Source organism: Hypanus sabinus, chromosome 7 (assembly GCF_030144855.1).
Source record: "Hypanus sabinus isolate sHypSab1 chromosome 7, sHypSab1.hap1, whole genome shotgun sequence".
NCBI lineage: Eukaryota > Metazoa > Chordata > Chondrichthyes > Myliobatiformes > Dasyatidae > Hypanus > Hypanus sabinus.
The window spans coordinates 28,905,363-28,924,913 of NC_082712.1; the positions used below are offsets into that span (position 1 = coordinate 28,905,363).

At 41.3% G+C, this 19,551-nt stretch overlaps 1 protein-coding gene across 5 annotated transcripts in view; it reads left to right on the forward strand.

Moving 5' to 3' along the window:
- tenm3 (teneurin transmembrane protein 3) overlaps positions 1-19,551 on the forward strand; it is a 1,636,378-nt gene that overhangs the window by 1,540,730 nt on the left and 76,097 nt on the right. For all 5 annotated transcript variants that reach the window (XM_059974311.1, XM_059974313.1, XM_059974312.1 and 2 more), the window contains 4 exons: positions 3,180-3,396; positions 12,145-12,264; positions 14,409-14,670; positions 16,214-16,481. In XM_059974311.1, coding sequence (XP_059830294.1) covers positions 3,180-3,396; positions 12,145-12,264; positions 14,409-14,670; positions 16,214-16,481 — 867 coding nt within the window. The remainder of the gene's footprint in view (positions 1-3,179; positions 3,397-12,144; positions 12,265-14,408; positions 14,671-16,213; positions 16,482-19,551) is intronic.

Here is a 19,551-nt window from a genome sequence, read left to right on the forward strand (position 1 = left end):
ATAATTTTCCTTCTGGTTTAAATAATCCCAATTGACTCCATTCCCAGTAACTTACAGGCAGTGAGTTCATGTATCAAGCAACCCAAAAATAATACCTGATAATGCCTCTGTTTCTTTCGCCCATCACTTTGAATGCATCTTCTGAGCTCCTTGGATCACTCACTAATGGAAAAAGGCTTCTCTCTATTTACCCAGTCTACACTTGACATGACCCTGCATACTTCAGTCAAATATCCCTTAATCTTGCTCTAAGGGCAAAATCTCCAGCTTCTCCAATGTAGCTATACTGCTTCACACCTGTCTGCCCTTTCCTTCCTTCCACTGTTACTACATTTCAAAAGAGCCTCATTCGCTATAAAGATATTTTTGTAGTTTGTTTAGTTCTAGAAATGTACCTTCTCTGTGATGGTAGCAATGAGAAGAGGGCATGTTCTGGGTGATGGAAGTCCTTAATGCTGGATGCTGCTTTTTTGAGGCATTGCCTTTGGAAGATGCCCTTGATGTGGGGGATGTTAGTGCCCATGATGGAGCGGACTGAATTTGCAAATTTCTGCAGCTTTTTCTAATCCTGTGCAGTGACCCCTCCATACCGGACAATAATGCAACCAGTCAGAATGCTCCCCACAGTGCATCTGTAGAAATGTGTCAGTGTCTTTGGTGAGATACCAAGTCTCCTCAAGCTCCTAATTATATATAGCCTCTATCATGCCTTCTTTGTAATTGCATCAGTATGCTGGGCCCAGAGTAGATCTTCGGAGATGTTGACCTCTGGAAACTCAAAACTGGTCACCCTTTCCACTGATGGTCCCTCGATGTTTATGGCCCTGGTCCTCTGGTCAACTCAGTTCCAATGCATTGCGCACTTTGCAATTGCCAGCGGAGCCCTCACGTTCCAGTTGCCGTGCACTGCAAAAGGGGATGCCTTTCCTTTCCCCGCGAACAACGGCGTAATCAAGTCACCAGCGGTAAATAGTGCAAGCTATATGTGGGCAACAAATAATGACGAATAACGTCTCAAGTCATGGGAAAACAATTCCACAGTCATCCGTCACTCACTCGGGCGTGTAGTTGATAAACACCATCGAGAAACTCGGGCTCCTTCGCAGCAGCTGAAAATGAGATTCTTACTTCTGATTGATGTTTTCCGAGAAGCTTGTAAAAATGCATTTCCAGCTGATTAGTTCTGTGGGTGTCAATCTCTTGCTGTTTTATGACCTGCAGACTATGTGCCAGATGTACGTTTGCTTTACATAAACTAACAAAGATGAATGACTGAATTTGAGAGTCTCTTCTTCTACTTTCCTTCTATATTTCCTGAGGGAAGGGACTGTGCAGCAGCAGTGTTAAAAATGAGCTTTTAACACTCTCGACGCTGCATTTGTATTTATTCTGCAGGCAACCTAACGTATCTTCTGTCTCTGAAGATGATATAGTGGAATAACAAGGATTACTTTATTTAATAACCAAAATGAGATTTAAAGTGATACATTTAGCAAAATGCAAGTGATTTTCCAAACATATACTGGCATATCCCCTTAAAAAGTTGACATCAATCATGAAAGATGTAAGGGAAAATATTAGACTTGGGGTAAAGGACACTGATGTAGTTACATAGCATCCCTGTGGAAATTTGGTACCATCCTGCCATTACTTTCTCTATCCCCATCCACTCTAGTGTTAATTTTCAGAGAAGCAAATGCAGAAATAAAAGCTTGTGTGAGCAGTAAGGCAGCTGGGTACTTCCAAATGTGAATCTGAAAATGAGAATGCAAATATGATGTCCGCGGTTCAATTCCAGAAGCCTTCTTGCTATCTCAACATATTTTGCATAAATTGGGCATTGGATCGTTATTTGATATTCTGGAGAAACTGCGGACATTCTGGTGTTGAAAGAACATTGGATTATTTGGGAGAAAGACTGAGCTTCAGCCTCAGCTGAGCTGACAAGGCAAACCCTGTTTACTCGCTTCAGATGCTGCCTGACCTGGCGAGTGTTTCCAGCGCTTCCTGTCCCTATTACGGCTACACTGATTGCTGTGTTCTCTTTCACATTAAGTGGTGGAAAACAGAAGCTACAAAACTCCCAATGCAAATAGAAGATGATAAAAACGCCCATTTGAGCATTGAAGCTGGTGATAATTGTGGCAAAATAGTTGATGTGTTTTCTTCTGCTGTGAATATTCTGGGATTGTTATTTTTGCCCAATTACCAACAGACAGGGGTTCAGCTGCTCCATTCACATGTTTCAAGCAAAAGACAGATTAATATTTCAGGAGTACCAAATGTTCTGCAGTGTGCTTGACTGCATCCCGCAGCGATGTTATGATTGACAGTTTTCTCTGCAAAGTCAGAAGTTTAAAACTTTCCAGCCTTGATACTGCACTAGCTGATTAGCATTGTCAGCAATGGCATCCTTCTCCTGTTATCTTATTTGAGGCACTTATCCAAAAAGATTACAAGCTATTGTTCAAATATAAATTATAAGCCAATTTATTGGGTCCAGGGACACCTACCTGCTCATTAATAAAAATATCTAATAAGCCAATCATGAGGCAGCAACTCAGTTGCATGCAGACATGGTCAAGAGGTTCAGATGTTGTTCAGAGCAAACAATGGGGAAAAAATGTGACCTGTGACTTTGACCGTGGAATAATTGTTGGTGCTGGATGGGGTAGTTTAAGTATCGCAGAAACTGCTGATCTCCTGGGATTTTCACACTCAACAGTCTCTAAAATTTACAGGGAATGGTACGAAAAGCAAAAAAAAACATTCAGTGAGCAGCAGTTCTGTGTGTAAAAACACCTTGTTAATGAGAGAGATCAGAGGAAATGACCAAATTGTTTCAAGCTGACAAGAAGGCAACGGTAACTCAGACAACCACATGTTCCAACAGCGGTCTGCGAAAGAGCCTCTCTGAACATACAACGCGTTGAACCTTGAAGGAGATGGGCCACAGCAGCAGAAAACCATGCATGTACACTCAGTGGCCACTTTATTAGGTACAGGAGATATTTAATAAAGAGGTCACTGAATGTACATATGCTAATGAATGCAAGGCCTCTGCTGTAACTTTGAATAAATGTTGAAATAATCGCACAAACTGCTGTTTTAAACATGTTATTAATTCTCATTCTTTGACTATGCTCATTATACACTTGAATGCTTTTCACATTTTGCAGACGGATTGGCTGACTGTATGGATCCCGACTGCTGCTTACACAACGCCTGCCAAAACCAGCCATACTGCCGCGGATCACCAGACCCACTGGACATAATCGGCCAAAGCCAGCAGCCGCCCTCCCAACAAGCTGCCAGGTCCTTCCATGACAGAATTAAGTTTCTCACTGAACCGGACAGCAGTCATGTCCTACCTGGGGACAATCCTTTCAACAGCAGGTTAGTCTGTTAGTGCTGGAATGAGAGGAGATAATTCCATCCACACAGCAGTCTAGTGCATTGTCTATGTTGTTGAAGTCTAATAATAGAGTTTGTCCAAGCTATTTTCTCACTTAAGCCATGGAATTGCATCCAAGTCTCCTCCTTTAAACACAAAGTACACTACAGATGCTGTGGTCAAATCAAGACGTACAAAAATAGCTGGATGAACTCAGCAGGTCGGGCAGCATCCGTTGAAAGAAGCAGTCAACGTTTCGGGTCGAGACCCTTCGTCAGGACTAAAGGAGGGGGCAGGGGCCCTATAAAGAAGGTGGGGGGAGGAGAGAAAGCCAATCAGAGGAAAGATCAAGGGGTGGGGGAGGGGATAGGCAGGAGAGGCTGCCTTCTTCTACTACCCATAGTGCTTTCCCCTTACATTCCTTCTTCACCTCTGCTGCCTATCCCCTCCCTGGTTCCCTCCCCCACTCCTTGATCTTTCCTCTGGTTGTTTTCCACCCTCCCCCCACCTTCTTTATAGGACCCCCTGCCCCCTCCTTCTTTAGTCCTGACGAAGAGTCTCGACCCGAAACGTTGACTGCTTCTTTCAACGGATGCTGCCCGACCTGCTGAGTTCATCCAGCTATTGTACGTCTCCTAGAAAGGAGACTGATTCAGTACTCTGGTCATTGAGTCAGGTGATTATAAGCCTCATTCCTGGATATGACACATCAACAGGACAGTTATTGTAGCTAACTAATTCTCCCACAAACAAACTGAATAACTTTACTAATATCTCATTCAACTTCACTAAGCCAACTTCAGTTAATGGTGGAAGACTCAATATTCCCTTTCTTCCTTGCTAGCATTTACGTGAAACATCCCAGGGCAGCATGTTGGCTTGGTATTTTTCTGGCTACTTCTGTTTTCCTGATGGGCATGGCTCCCCATTAGGTACAGTCACACAGCTTCCATTAGTACTCCACTGAACCCTGTGTTCCTGCTGGGACGCAATCATTCAGACTCCATCTGCCACTGGCACTTCTACCAAGAAGTATTCTTCAGATGTCAAATTGGTCAAAGAATGTTAACTTCAGGGCACCAAAGATCAGCCTAATCATGTTCTCTCTCAACCTCTGTATCTTCTGGCACAATGGTTCAAGTTAATATCAGAGAATGTATACAGTATACAACCTGAAATTCTTACTCTTTGTAGACATGCTCAAAACCAGAAGAGAACACTGAATCACAAATGACAGAAAAAATATTAGAACCCCAAAGCAGCACTCTCTCCCCTCCCATGCACAAGCGCCAGCAAGGCATCTACCTTCCCCAACATCTTAGCAGCAAGCATCAGCGCCCACCACACACCAAGCAAGCAATAGTAAAGCCCCCAATTGAGTCCATGATTTGCAGTACAACAAAAGCTATTGTTCACCCGTCAATTCAACATGGCACAGAAAGGTGTCACTCTTTGCCAGTGAGAGGAGGTACCCCACCAAAACAATAAACAGCTTATAACCATATAACAATTACAGCACAGAAACAGGCCATCCCAGCCCATCTAGTCAGTGCCAAATGCTTATTCTCACCTAGTCCCGCCTACTTGCTCTCAGCCCATAACCCTCCATTCCTTTCCTGTCCATATACCTATCCAATTTTTTTTAAATGGCAGAATCGAATCTGCCTTTACCACTTCTACTGGAAGCTCATTCCACACAGCTACCACTTTCTGAGTAAAGAAGTTGCCCCTTGTGTTACCCCTAAACCTTTGCCCCTTAACTCTCAACTCATGTCTTCTTGTTTGAATCTCCCCTACTCTCAATGGAAAAAGCCTATCCACGTCAACTCTATCTATCCCCCTTGTCATTTTAAATACCTCTATCAAGTCCCCCCTCAACCTTCTACGCTCCAAACAAAAAAGATCTAACTTGTTCAACCTTTCTCTTTAACTTAGGTGCTGAAACCCAGGTAACATTCTAGTAAATCTTCTCTGTATTCTCTCTATTTTGTTGACATCTTTCCTATAATTCAGTGACCAGAACTGTACACAATACTCCAAATTTGGCCTCACCAATGCCTTGTACAATTTTAACATTACATACCAACTCCTATACTCAGTGCTCTGATTTATAAAGGCCAGCATACGAAAAGCTTTCTTCACCACCCTATCCACATGAGATTCCACCTTCAGGGAACTATGCACCATTATTCCTAGATCACTCTGTTCTACTGCATTGCTGATTATGATACTATAGTCTGCCCTGTCACTTTTATTCTGAGTTTCTCTGACTCAAGTAATGGCCGCAAGCTCTCCCCCACCCTCGAGAGAAAGAGGGAGAGAGTGATGGCCTCATCCACTGCCGCCGCAGTGTAATGTTCAGTTCTCCCGCGATGCCTCAGGTGGCAACACCGACATGGAATTGGTTCGTCCACAGGGCCTCATCCCAAAGACGTGCATCTTCCAGGACTTACCCTGGGGACTTCAAAGACGGCTGTTCAGCGAGCTCCGGTAGAACACAGCCGTAAAGGACTGTAGTTTTAGTGCAGAGCCCCTTCTACCTTGAAAAGGGGAAAAAAAAGAGATATTAAAGAGGAGAAATTAAGCTGTTTCACACTAGACCTCGAGGAAACCACCCTGTGGTGGCAGTGTCTTACCTGGAGGATTCTGATGGATTTTCACCTCCTTGCCCATAGGATTCTGGGTAAAATTGGTGCACACCAGCGGTGGAACCTTAAAGCATGTTTTTAAGTAGTTTCTCAAAAGGCCGCTGTCTGAATGTGCCAACTGGCTGCCAGGAAGCCAAAGTGACGAGGTTATGGCAGGATATAGCAAGAAGTTCGGCTATCATAGAGTCATAATCTAAGGACTATACAGCCTTTTGGCCCATTATGTATTTGACAGCCATTAAATTCTCATCTCCAAAACCTGGAATGCTCATATATTTTATTCCCCAGCTAATGAAAGCTAGCATCCCACATGCCTTCTTCATTACCTAATCTTCCTGTTTTGCCATTACTCATTTATACTGAGCAAGGTATGTGCAAAGACCAGAAAACTTGGGAGTGCTACCTTCAGACTGGAAAAGATGAAGCGAATACTTAATAGAACTATTCAAAATAATCAGGGATTCTGATAGACCATGAGAAAAAATGGTTTCTACTAGCTGAGAGAGAATAATTGGCGGACACAGATTTAAGACAAAAAGAGCCAGAGATAAGATGAAAAGAAATATATATTTACGTGGTATTTTTATAGTTAGGAAAACTTGTAGTGGAAGCTAATTAATAATGATATTCAACAGGGAGTTGGATAGGAATTTGTAAAGAAAAATGATTGCAGAGCCATGAAGAAAAATTAAGTTTCTGACTGTCTCTAACAAAGTAGGCAGCATAGGCAGGATAGGTCATATGGCCTCACTGTTATGTAGAATCTATTAAAGAGCAAGAATCTAGATGATGTTCAAAGTTGAGGTGTATGGAATTGTGGAGCAAGGAGTCATTTAAATGAACTAAATTTAGCCCAAAATTAGAGGGAAAAAATCCACATTTTTAACGATGGGCACCTTGAATTTACCAATGTATGAAGGCAGACAAAGAAAGAAAAATCTTTTTTTCATTGTAAAAAAACTCTAAGTGATATCTAAAAATGCTTCACAACCAATGATCACTTTTTGCAATGCATATTCTATTATGTAGTTAAGTTCTAAAACCAAGTGTGGGAAGTTTTAAAAATTCAAAACTGACCAAAGCATGCCAATATATTCACTATTTTCTTTTTGCACATTCGTTTCAAAGCCAGTTAAATCTGCTTTAGTCCTAACTTGTTTGAAAGTTCTTGTAGAGAGGAACAGTGCAAAATAAGAGTACCATGTCGTCAATATCTGTACTTCATGAGGAGTTTGAGGAGAGTTGGTATGTCACTACAGCCACTCGCAGTTTTCTACAGATGTACCGTGGAGAGCATTCTAACTGGCTGCTTCACCATCTGGTAGGGAGGTAGTGGGGGTGGGGGGGTGCTACTGCACAGGATCAAAGAAGGCTGTGAAAAGTTGTAAACTTAGTCAGCTCCATCATGGCCACTAGTCTCTAGTATCCAGGACATCTTCAAGGAGCGAAGTCTCAAAAGGCGGCATCCATCATTAAGGACCTCCATCACCAAAGTTATGCCTTGTTCGCATTGCTACCATCAGGAAGGAGGTAAAGAAGCTGATTCAGAAACAGCTTCTTCCCCTCTTCAATCTGATTTGTAAATGGACATTGAACCAATTAACACTACCTCACTACTTTTTTAATTTTTACTTTTGCACTGCTTACTGAATTTAACTATTTAGCGTCTACATGCTTACAATAATTCACTTTTTTTTCTATTGGGTGTTGCATTGTAAATGCAAGACAGTGAAGACAGCAAATTTCATGACGTATGCCAGTGATATTAAATTGATTCTGATGGCTCATGTCTGCTTAAAGTGGCTTTCATGATCTAAAAAATATGGTCACTAACACAGCTTTAAATATTTTGGTTGAGAAATTGAAGTGTCAAGGGATCTGAGACACAATGGTGAAGAAGACATATGGGATGGTGACTTCCATAGCATATAAAATCATGGACATCATGGTGCAACTTTGGTTAAGCAAAATGTGAATATTGTGTGCAGTTCTGGTCAGCACACTATAGAAAGGATGTGATTTCACTGGAGTAGGTAAAGAGGAGATTTATGTTACCTGGGATGGAAGGTTTCAGATATGAGAAGAGACTGGATCTGCTGAGTTTGTTTTCCTTGGAGCAGAGGAGGATGAGTGGGAAGTAATTAAGATGTAATAAATTATGAGGTGACTGGATACGGTGCATAGTGAGGAACTTTTTTGCATAACAGGGACATGAGTTTAAATGAAGGAGTAAAATGGGTAGGGCAGAAATGAGAAAGAATTTTTTTAACCAGCTGGTGGTTGCAGGAATGCACTGCCTGATAAAATGGTGGAGACAGAACAGTCACAATCCGAAACAGAATCAGATTTATTATCATGGACATATTTCGTGAAATTTGTGGTAGCAGGACAGTGCAAGACATAAAAAGTCATTAGAAGTTACAATAAAAAATTAACATCGGCTTGGTAGCGTAGCAGGTTTTACAGTTTCAGCGACACAAGTTCAATTCCCACCGCTGTCTGTAAGGAGTCTCTGTGTTCTCCCCGTGACCTCCATATGCTCTAGTTTCCTCCCACAGTCCAAAGACATAGGTTAATTGGTCATTGTAAACTCTGCCGTGATTGGGCTAGGGTTAAGTCAAGGGTTGCTGGTCTGTGTGGCTCAAAAAGCCTATTCTGCATTGTATCTCAATAAATAAAGAGGCCACAACATTTAAAAAGTGTTTGAATGGGAACTTGAATTGCCCAGATGTAGAAAGTTGTGGTCATTGGGATTCCTAGATAGGCTGACATGGGCACAATGGGTCAAAAAGCCAGTTTTGTTTGATAGGGCTCTCTGGATCTGTAGAATTAACAAGCTGACCTGATTTCACAAACAGACTAAACTCCATTTGTTAGATTTAATCCCATCATTTCAGAAGGGGATTTCAGCGGGCATATCTTACATTTAGTACCTTAAACAGAGGATGAAATTTTTCCGTCCTTTTTCCAAGAGAATGACTAATTTACATCTAGAGTGCCGTCGTAATTGTGCATCCTTTTGATTTAATATTACATTGTTTACTCACAAGCAGTCCACGGCTGGATTACCTGGTTGAATGCACATCCGCTTTGATGACAATGATGTTTAATTTTCTGGATAGGTGCAGAGAGAGGAATTTCAGTGTGGTCACATTGAAATGTCTTTAAATAATTGATTATGCAGACGAAATCTCTGCAAACATTTTGCGGGGGGAAAACATGTTAGACTGCAGATTGCAGATTTGCTAAGGCTGTTTGTTGGCATCCCATCTGTTTGCACTCAGGTATCATTAAGCTGAAGCTGTTTTATCTGGGAACTGTAAGGGTTTAACACCCCTGAACTGTATGCAGACTGTAGCTAGGCTAAAGATTGTACATAATATTAATAAATACCTGAGTGGGATACTGATTGTTAACCTGGCTGCCTGCTGTACTAATCTGTTTTGATTTCGATCATATTATGCACAACAGCAAGATAGAGTTTGTTGCTGGATATCTCATGCATCACAGCTATCTTCCCCAAGCTGTTTCTCAGTTAATAAGTGCAAACAAGCAGTCACCTTAAAAAACATGTGAGAATCAGTTATCCAAAATAAAAACAGGAGGCTCAAATCAGGTCTTACCAATAGCTACAAAGGGAAGAAGAGTTATGTGGTCTGCCTCAGAATCAAAGGATAACATGATACCCACATGTTTTCCACATGCTAGGAACAATAAAGAGAATCAGGAAGAACAAAGAAGCAAATCAGCAGATATGTGACTTTTCAAAAAGATCTGCTGTATAAAAAATGACATAATAATGACCATTGTGAGCACTGCCCTCCCAGCAAGCTGCTTTTTCCAAAAGCTCCCTTCCGAAAGGTGCTATAGATAGATAGATACTTTATTGATCCCAAAAGATCTTAAAAAGTTTCTTTCCCCTGTCAGTTAATCAGATCAACCATTCTAATTAGATTTTCTCTGTCCCCCTCTATCTATTGCCCCTGCACTGCATTATAAAACTTTTAAGCTACTTTTACTAATGTGTTTACATGGTAATACATGCTGGTGTTTATGCATATTTTATTTCTTATCTGTACTTTACATTCTAACTTTCTGTCCTGTATAATTCTTCATTCTTTATAAATGTTGAATGTTGTTCTTTTATTGTTGCATGTCGCACCAACACTCTACAGCAAATTGCAAATACATGTAGATGTATATGGCGATTAAATTGATCTTTGAACTTTAAAATATATGAAACATTGTCAATTTGGGATTTAGTTGCATAAAACTAGCTTCATGTAACTTGGTTCCCATTACAAAATCGGAAAGCTACAGCTTTTTAGGCAGACTTTCTAATAAGTGCCTCACTTGAATTTGGCTTGAGTTCTGCTGTGCAGACTGGGCGTGTGAGAGAAAGAGTCAGTTTTGCAATATCATGGGTATTTTGAACAAAAAGTCCATGCCATTTCTAGTCCATGTGCACAAGATTCAGTGCAGTTGATAGGCATGCATCTCCTGGAGTTTGTAGACAAAAATGGACATACTTTTCCCTCAATCATGATTCCTCTCTCTGTTGCCTGCTGTCACTATGTAAGGATTCATTCAGACATCTCTCAGTGGCATTCTCAGCTGGAATCAAGAGGGAACGAGGAGAGATCTGTACTTCTCCTGGCCACATACTGGCTACAAAAGGATGGGTAAATTGAAAATGTGAGGTTGTAGCTGGTGAATGAAATCAACATGACACGAGCTTGTTTGCATTCAGGCCTTCTTGGGAGGAAGTAAATTTTTGAACTCATACTGACTTTTAGAAATGTTGTGCACAGAGGGGAAGCAGACATGTGGAGATCAGGCTTTTCCTGGCCAAGGAATGGAGAGGATCAAAATACAGGAGCAAGCCATTCAGATTGCATTCTGTAGCTTGACAGAGGCTTGAAGGCAAGATGTATCCGCAGCGCATCAGATTGTGGCCCATGAACACCAGAAAGAAGCCGTATAAAGAGCATTTATCAATTACCACTGAGTACTATTAAGAGTTACAATTGAAGGAGTTGCCCCTGAATATGCTGATGTTCATCTTGTTCAAGTGCTTTGAGAGGGTATTGTTGTTCTTGTTGCTAAAGGATCCTTTACCATTCCCTCATAATCTGGCTGCTTCCCTTAGTTCAGACTAAATGGATAACCCTTTAAAAATCTGTCAGAAACTATAAAACAAGCTAATAAATGATTTTAATAAAGACCCTAATAATGGTGCATAACGTACTTACTGATCTATAAATAAAATGGGAACAAAAGCATGAAGATGCCTTTGGGAAATACAAAATTATGTTGACAAACATCAACAGAATTTGGGATCTCCATGCAACCTGGTTCAGTCTAACCAGTAGAGTTAACAAAAGCTTGTGAATGACTACTTCCTGGATCCTGTCTTTCCTTCCGCCCATCCTCCAATCCGTAGGAAGATCCAGCAGGTTTTGATAATGAACCTATTACTTGTTTACAATGCGTATTAAGGTACAGTATCAGAAGTGCAATCAAAGAGCACAGGAAAAAAAGGGGCTGCATGCATTCCAATTGTAAAGCAAGGATCATATTGATCTTGATAAGTTGTCAGGGGAATCCCTCCATTAAATCAGAATATCTGAAATAAAATTAATGCTTCATGAAGATGAATTAGTTAGGATCGTCCTTGCCCACATTATTTGATCACATTTTCTCTAATGGGATTAGCAGCAGTGTTTTTATTGACACAGTATACATGCTCACAAAACATTCTTTCCAAAGACATTTGATTCCTATTTTTTGCTGTTTTCTTTCATTTCTATTGAGAAGAAGGTCCTGCAGCCTTAGGTGTCACACCACCAGGTTTAGGAACAGGAATTACCCTTCAACCAGCAGGCTCCTGGACCAGAGTGGATAACTTCAACTCTGAACTGATTCCGCAGCCCATGGACTCACTCTCAAAGATTCTAGAACTCATGTTCTCTGTATTTTATCTATATTTTTTAAAATTAATTTTTAAATGTATTTGAACTTCATTTGAATCTTAGGTTTGTATATGATGACATATACATTATGTACTTTGATAATGAATTTACTTTGAACCTTGCTCCACAGCCTGAGCTCCGTTATCAGAGGGCAGGTCCTCACAGCAGATGGAACACCCCTCATTGGAGTGAATGTGTCATTCCTGCATTATCCGCAATATGGTTACACGATCACACGCCAAGATGGAATGTGAGTCTTCACCAGTCCGAATAAAATGCTCTTGTGCATCATTGAAACCTTGTGAGGCCACAGAACAAGATTTTAACCTAAAAACAGTGTATTTATGTGTACATCTTTATTTCCATAACCCAGATCCGAAGCCCTGTTTTCTGTTGTTCACCTCCACCAAACGTGATTAGTACGGTGGCTTGAACAATTGTCTCATGTGGGAATACAAACGGGGCCCCAAGTTCGCACCTCTGTAAGTTTTTTTGAGGACTTGCACCACAGTTCTGCCTGACAGCAGCTGAGGAAATTGAACCACTGAAGGGTGTTGGAGAAATGCAACTGAAGTTCCCTGCCCCTGGTTGTCGTGCTCAAGGCAGCATGAATTAAACACTGGCCATTTTCCTTGGTTTGGATGACAGGGTGAAGTGTAAAAAAATGGATCCCCACGGTAAGCACTAAACGAGTCATACAGAAATAATAGTACACTGCTGTGCTGCTGAAATCCACTCAATTGAAGGTAATCATCTGGAATTTCAGTGACAATACAAGGTGCTGAATTTATAATGTGGTGTGCTTAATGTTACTGAACCAAGAAGTTTGAAAGCAAGAATTTTCTTATCAAAAATGATCAAAAAATTGGATAAAAGCAAACTTGAGCGCATTGTTTCTTTTCAAAAGCAAAATACAGCAGGAACTGAATTGTGTTGAGTGATGACAGATCACACATCTGAGGTGTTTCTGTCTTCACAGGTGCTGACTGGCCTGCTGAATGTTTGCAACGTGATTTCCAATCATAAGCTGGATGACATGCAAACAAAAAGAACCTCCTGTACCTAATTAAGTTGCCACTGAGTGTTTGTGTTCATGGTTTTCTGCTTCTGTAGGCCATCTACTTCAAGATTTGATGTACTGTGCATTCAGAAAAGGTCTTCAGCACACCACTGGTGTGTGCTTGGTTATTTGAGTGCTGTTGCCCTCCTGTCAGTTTGAACCAGTCTCACCGTTCTCCTTTGACCTCTTTCATTAACAAGACATCTTCACCCATAAAACTGGTGCTCATTGGATGGTTTTGTTTCTCTCACCATTCTCTGTAAACTTTAGAGACTGTCGTGCATGAAGATCCCAGGAGATCAGCAGATACTCAAACCACCCCAATGGGCAACAATTATTCCATAGTTAAAGTCAATTAGATCACATTTCTTCCCTATTCTGATGTTTGGTCTGAACACCAACTGAATCGCTTGACCATGTCTGCATGCTTTTATGCATTGAGTTACTGCCACATGATTGGCTGATTAGATAATTACATTCACAAGCAGGTTTACCTAATAAAGTGGTCACTGAGTATATGTATGTAATGATCAAACAGAATGGCACACAAGCAGTAAGGTTTTCACTGTATCTTGGTACTTGTGGCAATAATTAACCAACACCAATCTTATTTTCCTGGTACCACCTCCTTTTCCCTCTTTCTATCATCCTGTTTATAAATCTCATCATATTCATTCTTCCTGATCAGCCTTCACACAGAATTTTCTTTTGAGTCCTTCTCTCTGCTCAAACTTCCTTAAAACTTGTTAGCTTTCCAGCTTTTTGCATTCCTGATGACTGGTAGTTGACCTGGTGTATTAGACCATTAGACATAGAAGCAAAATTAGGCCATTCAGACCATTGTTCCTATTCTGCCATTCCATTATGGCTGATTTATTATCCCTCTCAACATCATTCTCCTGCCTCATTTTCCCATAACTTTTGACACCCTGACTAACAAAGAACCTATCAACCTTCGCTTTAAGTATACCCAATGGCCTGTTCTCCAGAGCCGCCTATGGCAATGTATTTCACAGATTCATTACCCTATGGTGAAAGAAATTCCATCTCACCTCTTCTTTAAATGGATGTCAGTCTATTCTGAGGTTGTGTCCTCTGGTCCTATGCTTCCCCCAAAATAGGAGACATCCTCTCCATATCCACTGTAGCCTTTGCAAACCATGTAGCTATGTAGGGTTAACCTTGGTTTTCCAAGAACACTGACCTGTTGAGTATTCCCATGATTATCTGTTTTCAGTTCTTTAAAGGAAAAATGATATTGAAGGTAAAACATAGTTCTGTAATTTTAATGCTTCAAGTGATAGTGATCTTTCTGCTCTAATTCTTCTAATCAGGTTTGATTTGATGGCAAATGGTGGAGCCTCCCTCACCCTGTGCTTTGAACGTGTCCCATTCATCACCCGGCATCATACCGTGTGGATTCCTTGGAATGTCTTCTACGTGATGGACACCATGATCATGAAGAAGGAGGAGAACGAGATTCCCAGCTGTGATCTGAGTGGATTCGTGAGGCCGAATCCTGATATCTTGGCTTCCCCTCTCTCTACCTTCTTCCGCACATCTCCATCGCAGAGTCCCATTATTCCTGAGACACAGGTAGGTATAAAGTCTTGCATCCTCTTTACTTGGTAATGAAAGCAATGAGCAATGTCAGTGTATTCAGAGCATTGGTTGCTGTGTCGAATCAACCATTTTCATTGTATTATACCCGTTTCTCAAGCACTTGAGGTTGATGGATTCTTAATTAATTAATATGGGCATCAAAGACTACAAAGAGAAGGCAGAAGGATTAGGGTTGAGGGATAATAAATCAGTCATGATCATATGGCAGAGCAGACTTGATGGGCTGAATGGCCTAACTCAGCACATTTTATGGTCTATTTTCTCCATTCTTCTTCATTTGCTCTTCTCAACACCTTTGCACACTTAACAGCTACGGTCTGGCACTTCACACTATTGAAGGGTCAGTCCTATGAAGATGATTCAATTTGCATTGCACTTAAAAACACCTAAATGAGTCCTTGAAGACCCAGAAAGCAGATAGCTAGAAACTAAGAGCTGGAATGTGGAATTTAACAGAAAGTTTGCTTTAAACTAGCATGGGTATGAAAGCCTAAGTGACCTCCTTCTGTGCTGTCCCTCTCTATGATTCATTAAACCATGGCAGCCACTGAGTACACACAACCTGTGTTTGTAGGTTTGCAAGTAAATGAAGGGAAGGGTGAAAGAAGGCCAGCCAGGGTGTAGCATAATCCTGTCTGGCACACTCCCCATCACTGGCATGCAAGCAACTAGAGAGGGTCCGAGAAATAGAAAATGAGGAAGTTCGCAGTTGATTTTATACTGGCCTGATAGTATGCAATTTACAGTTCAAATTGAGGCCATTCAGACTGTTATATTGATGCTGGCCGAAAGAGAACTTAAGGTTGAATCCCACACTCCAGTTCCTGGTTCATTTGACCATAGCAGTCTGTGCTGGTATTTGTACCTCACACCATCTTGCACTATCAGCATCATTTTTCATTCCCTTCAGAATCATGTACGTATATCACCTCTCTGGGTAAAGGTGGTGCCCCGAATTCCTTGTTATCTCAAATACAAAACCGCTAGTAGCAACACATAATGGTTCCTCATTAGTAAGAACGCAAAGTATTCTGATCTCCTTTTCCAGCATCACTTCTTTCTCTCAGTAATTAGTCCAAGCTCTCGCCATTTACCATCACCAACAGTGGAACAACAGTGGGCTCTGGCCAAATCCCTCTGCTCCACGATGCATCACATTCATCATCGAACATGTAGAATCATCACATTACCTTGGCATTAGAACATATTTTGATTACTTGGCTTACATTTGCACACCTGGGGTCTGCGCTGCTCTAAACTTCGAGGCACTAGGTTCAACCTTCAATCAAATTTCCCATTCCATATTCATGGCCCCATCTGCCCTGCCTAATGAAGTGTTGTTAATGGTTGCCCAGGAGAAATCACAGTTGAAATGAAATAAGTGATTTTTTTTTTGTTAATATCTCCCCGAAGGTTGTTGGTATTGTCATGGCCTCTGCTGCAGCTGTAAATGAAGTCTCTCTTTCTCTCGACAATTTTCTCTCTTTCTCTGACTCTGCCTCTGGTGTAATGGCAGGTGCTTCACGAAGAGACGGAGATTCCAGGCACGGACCTGAAGCTCACTTACTTAAGTTCCCGAGCGGCGGGCTATAAGCCAGTTCTGAAAATTACAATGACCCAGAGTACGGTGCCTTTCAACTTGATGAAGGTGCACTTGATGGTGGCTGTGGTGGGTCGACTCTTCCAGAAGTGGTTCCCAGCATCACCAAACCTGTCTTACACCTTCATATGGGACAAAACTGACGCCTACAATCAAAAGGTCTACGGTTTATCCGAGGCAGTCGGTAAGTTTAAAGTTTCACCCAGGTATATCTCAGGTTCACCTCTCCCATTTCCAAAGATACAATCCCATGAGATTGGACAGTGTGGTATCAAGACCAGTGATTCCTGGCAAATTATTCAAGGGTGTGTTAATACAGACAAGCTTGATACTGCCCTCAACGATTTTCATAATCAGTTACTTTCTGTATAAGTTAATGAATGTTAAGAACCCATAAGAATTTGAGAGCAACACACACAAAATGCTAGAGGAGCTCAGCAGGTTAAGCAGCATCTATGGAGGGAAGTGAACAGTTGTCTTTCAGAATCCTCTCTACCGTACATCTGTAGAAGTTTACAGGAGCCCTTGGTGACACACCAAATCTGAAATTCTGAATAAAGTAGAACTACGGTGTGCCTTATTCACGATTGCATCAGTGTGCTGAGCATAAGAAAGACCCTCGGAGATGTTGACTCCCAGGAAATTGATACTGCACACCCTTTCCACTTCTGACAGACACTTAAATAAGGACTGGTCTGTGTTGAGGTTGACAAGCAGTGTTTTAGTCTTGATGACATTGAGTGTGAGGTTGTTGCTGCGACACCACTCAACCAGCAAATCCATCTTGTTCCTGTAGGCATCCTCATTGTCAATTGAGTTTCTGCTACCAACAGTGGCGTCATCTGCAATTTTCTAGATGGCATTTGTGCTGTGCCTAGCCACACAGTCATGGGGATAGAGAAAGAAGAACAGTGGGCTAAGCATGATCTTTAAGGAGCGCTTGCGTTGATTGTAAGGAAGAAGGAGACACATTGACAATGCTCTCCCAATGAGGAAGTCAAGAGTGCAGTTGCAGAGGGAGGTCCGAAGGCCTAGGTTTTGAAATTTTGAAGCTTTTGTTGACTAGTGAAGGAACCTGCCAAATACACCATCAGAGTTTGATGCCTTTTGAGGGTTCACTTTCTTGAATGCTGTTCTGACGTCAGCCCCGAGACAACGTTCTCAGGGTTGTCAGATGCTGCAGGAATTCACATAGGAATTCACATAACCCCTTAATGGGGTTGTGGATTGTGGACAGTATTTTCCCCATACCCATTAATATTTTTTCAGCAGAATTTAAAAGTAATTATTAATGTTTTTATTTGAGCTGGGGATTTCATAATTTCTACAAACCTCTCAACATAGAAGAGCTACTGCATAAAGCTCCTATTTGCCTGATTCAAACTCAGTGAATTTCTCCTTTATAACCTCCACAGCCAGTTGTGCTGGACACAGTGGCCCATTTACTCTTCCCACCAGTACTGGTTCCACTTATTATGCACCTGCTTCCACCTTGGCAGAAAGCATTTAAGCTCGCGCAGTCTGAAACACATGCTTGCCCTCTCTTGGTTTGAAGAGATTGGTTCTGCTCAGCAGATTCGCAGGAACCAGGCTAGATACTATTATCAGGGTCCCAAGATCCCTGCAGCAATACCTGATGCTTAGTAAAAGGGTTGATTTTATCATTCTTGTTAATTAATGGCATGAACTACAAGAAATAAGTCTCTGCAAGATCTCTGAGGAGACTTGTTTTTAAACAGTCTTCTTAAATTAAGTGTTCTTTAACTGCTGAGTCCAAAATTGTAAAGAGTTTCTGAAGGCACACATTAGGTGCAGCATTTCAATATGAAAAGACACACACACACACACACACACACACACACACACACACACACACACACACACACACACACACACACACACACACACACACAGTTTTCATAGAAGGCAAGGGAACCAATTGACCCATCCAATGGCTCTTTGCAGAACTATATATATATAGACCCTGTGCTTCCAGCAGTCCTACGATTTTTTTTTCTCAACTGCCTGTTCAAATCCCCTCTGAAAATGCTGATAGCCACTACTTCCTTAATAGGCAGTGTGTTTTAGATCATAACCACCGTGGAAAAGTGAATTTCCTCATCCCAAATGCACTTTTTCTTCAAAAATTAAATCTGTGTCCTCTGGTCTTTGAATCATTCTCAAACAGGAAATGCCTATTTACCCCATCTGATAAGAGTCACGATATAATAGATCTTCGACAAATCTCCCCATAAACCTTGTTTGTTCCAAAGACCACTCCATCTTCTCTGGTCTAACCTTTTGTCTGTAAATTCTCATGCCTGCAATAAAAATAAGTATTTTCTGTAGTGGCAGGGTCTTGGCATCAGAATGAAAGGAACTCCCTTTGAAACAGAGATGAGGAGTAATTTCTTTAGCTGGAGGATTTTAAATATGTGGAATTAATTGTACAGGTAGCTGTGGAGGCCAGGTCATTTAAAGCGGAGGTTGATAATTCCTTGATAAAGTAAGAGTGTCAAAAGTTACAGGGAAAAGGCAGGAGAATGGGGTTGAGAGGGATAATAAATCAGGCATGATGAAGCAGACTTGATGAGCCGAATGGCCTAACCCTGGTGCTATGTTTTATGGTCGTCTACCTACAAGGTGTGCAATTACATATGTTCAAAGTTTCTGCCTCTAGTTGGAGTGCTAATGTATTCCATCTCAAAGCCAAAGTAAAATTTATTGTCAGGGGACATACATGTCACCATATACAGCCCTGAGATTCTTTTTCTGCAGGCAAACTTAGCAAATTATAGAACAGTAACTGTAAACAGGATCAATGGGCAACAAATTGTGGAAAAACAGATATAAATAAATAGCAATAAGTAATGAGCATGAAATAACAAGATAAAAGCATTCTTAAATGAGTGAAGTTATCCCCTTTTGTTCAAGAGCCTGGGGTTGAGGGGTAGTAACTGTTCTTGAACATGGTGGTGTGAGTCCTGAGGCACTCATACCTTGATGGCAGCAGCGAGAAAAGAGCATGGCCTGGGTGGTGAGGATTTTGACGATGGATGCTGCTTTTCTACAGCAATGTTTCATGTAAATGTGCTCAATGTTTGGGTGGGTTTTACCTGTGATGCACTGGGCTGAATCAATTACCTTTTGTAGGGTTTTTCCACTCAAAGGCATTGGTGCTCCTATACCAGGCTGTGATGCAGCCAGTCAGTACTCTTCCCACCGCACATCTACAGAAGCTTGCCAAGGTTTTC